Source organism: Notothenia coriiceps, unplaced genomic scaffold (assembly GCF_000735185.1).
Source record: "Notothenia coriiceps isolate Sejong01 unplaced genomic scaffold, NC01 NC01_scaffold00031333, whole genome shotgun sequence".
In the NCBI taxonomy this organism is placed as follows: domain Eukaryota; kingdom Metazoa; phylum Chordata; class Actinopteri; order Perciformes; family Nototheniidae; genus Notothenia; species Notothenia coriiceps.
The window spans coordinates 31,274-34,975 of NW_011364034.1; the positions used below are offsets into that span (position 1 = coordinate 31,274).

General features: G+C 39.9%; 1 protein-coding gene across 1 annotated transcript in view; it reads left to right on the forward strand.

Annotated features, from left to right (window-relative positions):
* The window catches only part of arl9 (ADP-ribosylation factor-like 9), a 6,235-nt gene extending 3,767 nt beyond the window's left edge, over positions 1-2,468 (forward strand). Inside the window, exon 4 of the mRNA XM_010787823.1 lies at positions 2,292-2,468. Within this exon, the coding sequence (XP_010786125.1) occupies positions 2,292-2,468 (177 nt within the window). The remainder of the gene's footprint in view (positions 1-2,291) is intronic.
* Positions 2,469-3,702: the final 1,234 nt, after the last annotated feature.

Consider the following 3,702-nt stretch of genomic DNA (forward strand, 5'->3'; position numbering starts at 1 on the left):
CAATAATGTTTCTTTCTTTGACTCGTATAAAGGAAATGCTGTTTGTTCGTACACAATTATATATAAAATACTATCATTTAGTATACTAGTAATTTACTCACTCTGTAAGTAAAAACTGATTAATAATATATCATAATTTTGTCTGATTTTCTTAATAGATACATCGATAGATAGGATAGCATGGAGAATGTATAGGAAATATATGTACTTTATTGATCACATAATCTGAAAAATGTTATTACGGTTGCAGCAGCATAAAAAACACAAGGCAATAAACGATAAGAGTAGGGACAAAGTTGCTCCGATCACCAATAGCAGGCGATTACCGAAATCAGTATCAAAACAGGTAGGAATCTTATCCCCGTGCAATTCTAGCAGGAGGCAATCACGTAGAATATCACCTTCTGAGCCACGGGATGGAGCCCTAACTCGGTCCTTAAGGAGAATCTATTCACTTTAAGGAAGTTTAAACACTCATTAAGGTATGAGGCCTCATTTCACTGACGCTTCCACAAAACCACTTGACTCAAGGTTCGCGCGTGACTTCTTGTATAGCTTTTCACCATCTACACTGTAAAAAGAATCTGCGTATTCTGTGTTTTAGTACTGATATGCTATGATCAGAATAGATTTATAACGATGGTAATAGTGATAGATGGATAGCGAAGGCAAAAGTTGATAGATCGATGATGTCATTATTAGATGCCCCAGATCGGATCTGTTTACTTCTTCTCCATCATATACAGCAGGATCATCAATTTACTCTATCTGTCATCTGGCATCTGAGTAACTCGTATATGTAGGTACTCGCTGCGTATCAGATCGCAATCGATCGAGTGCGCTATGGGTATATTCCAGTTTAAGTGATGATTTAAATCGTATACTATATGGGGTTCATTCAGTGTTTCTACGCTTGCCACGATACAACAACCAGCATAACTATTACATTCAAATGAAGTCACATTATTTCACTATGACATTAACTTCGCAATAATCACCGGAAAATGCGCTAAAGCAGCTCTCTTTTCTATCTTCTCTCTCAAGATATATTCTCTGCTACTCTGTCACCTGACTAGGCTTTACGCCTAGAATATTACGTTCGTTGGAGTACTATTCGGGTTTCTCAATTTCGTTTATTTTATTCTATTTCATTGAAAACTCCAATATCAACGCAAGAGCTTGTGCCTCTTCGCGGGTGCTACACTTAACCCATAAACTTACTCGTTTTACTTGTATCCGTCTTTATAGTAGATAACAACTTTTCCCATCCGTAAATCTCACGTCACTATTGTCTCACATAGCAAACAACTTCCTGTCAACAGCGCTAACCCTGCCTTCAAAATTAAAAGCATGTCACAACAAAATAGGAAGCCAAGCCAAATTGCACGATATATACAACTGCGACGAGAAGTACAAACACAATGCAAAATCCTTTTTCAATTTCAAGAACACAAATTGGGTTGTATACATAAACAAATAACTATAAAACAACAATACTGTAGAACGAAATGAATGCCGTGAATAGAGAACTGACAGAAATACACGTGTTGAAGCGGTTCGCTGCTGATTACTACGCCCCCCCCGCGCGGGCCGAATATGATTGCTGATTGCAACCGAATAGGCTATCCGGTGCCCGAAAAATGGTATTCGGGACAGCCCTACTCCTGACAGCCTGTCAGTATCTCATGCAGTTCAATGATCCAGTAATGAGTGACCAGACAGTAAAGAATAAACATATAATTGTTTAGCTTGTTCCAGATAAAATAGCTAAGTGTGTTAGGTCTAACTCTATGTGTGTTTCGCTCACCGGTCCGTCACAGCGGGCGGAGCTGCAGGATTTCTGCTTCACACACGTTGCATAGCGCTGTTCTGTTGTGGCGGCTGATCGATCGGAGCATCCCTACATAAGAGAAACTAAGACACAGAAATAAACAGTCCAATATATTTCAGAAATAGAAATAAAATAGCATAAAAAGTTCAAAGATAAAAACAATCCATCCCCAGTTATTTTCCTCCTTTCGATATTTTCTTTTAGTTGTTGTTGTTAGTGGGTTACCCTTGGCCTTTTTGTTTGTATCTGCGATTTCGACTGGCAGCTTTAGACTATTCTCAGGAACTGTCAATGTAATACCCAGCCTTTTTCTTCTTTTCTTGTACGCCATGTAAAGGTCTCGGGTACCTACTCACTGTATATTGTGTATGTCTTTGAAAAAAAAAGAGGTAGGAAATATGAAAGTAAGAGAGTTAATTCTGCCGCCGGATGTCTCCTCATGTCTACCTCGTGTTTCCAGGACCTCCCAGGAGCCTGCAGCATCACAGATCTGCACGACGCTCTGTCCCTCTCTGAGGCAGGGGACCGCAGGTTGTTCCTCATCGGGACCCACGTGAAGAAGGGCGAGGGCGAGCTCAGCTCTGGCGTTCAGGACGCTCGAGAGCTGATCCTGCAGATGGTCTCTGACAGCAGATAGGACACATCTCATCCTTAAACCTCTGTTTTTGACTTTGATTTAACACGTTCTCTGCAAATGTTTTCACTACACCAGGTAGGCTGACACTTTATTTATTAATAAGAACATTTAAAAGTATTTAACCGTTTTGGTTTCGGGGTTATAAAGTAGATTCTGGATTTGTTCCAAACTTCACAAACATTTTTGTTCCTCAACCGTTACAACCAACAATTAGTTATTTTGTTGTCTTAATTTAAACTTAAGGCCTTCTGGGCACGCTTATGTTCAAACGTTATATTCACCAAAGATTTACTTTCACCAAAGCGGATGTTGAGCGTCATCAACAGAGCCATACATGTTCCACTTTACAGACTGTTACTGTGCGTCTTATTCCTAAAGCCTCTCAGCGGTAGATTTTGAAACAGTTCAGGTTTTACCGCGGATCGCCTGATGGTACAGAATCTCAGAGGCTTCATTTCAGGGTGTAGGCTTGATCAAGCCATCAGCTTTAGCACCAGCATTGCTAACAGTCGTTTAGCATCAATTTGTTATGTAAGAAAACTGTAAAAGCACTGTCGGCACTAACAGAGTTATTTTTCTAACCTGGTCTGCATCATAATGTTCTTCATGTGTTGTGATCTGAAGAATATTAAATACCTCGACTCTCAAAGCTGTCCTATGATATTTTTTATGGGGGAAAAGCCACCATGTAAACCTAATACAAGGCTACTGATTAAGATCTGGTATTATCACTTCACATGTTGGCAAAACACACAAAAAAAGCTGCTCTATTCAGGTGGTACGGGATCTTTTTTGTACTTCAACTTTTCAAGCAGTGACCTCTTTCTGCCATTTCGCACGGCAACATGCATATTAACTATTGCAGCTTTAAAAAAATAATAAAAAATACCCGTTGATGACCGGTTAATATTTCAACTGATAAAGAAATAGCACAATTACACCACATATAACACCACAACTACCTAAAGCTAGGGTGGGTCATTTTAATTTAGAAACCAGAAACAAAAAAAGAGCGCTATATGTTGCTATGAATGCTCGGAAAAGCCATGTCTTCTTGTTGTTACGTTCATCATAATATGTTCATCCGGGTCATTTTGGGGGAGTGGTTTTGGAGTGGAATCGGGCCGTTTCTCAATGTCGAGTATACCTGCTGCAGAGCCACTATTTCAAGTATACTACGTCTTCGAGTGGCGCCGAAGGACTGTTTAAATGCCCAGCATTCGGCGCCACTCGA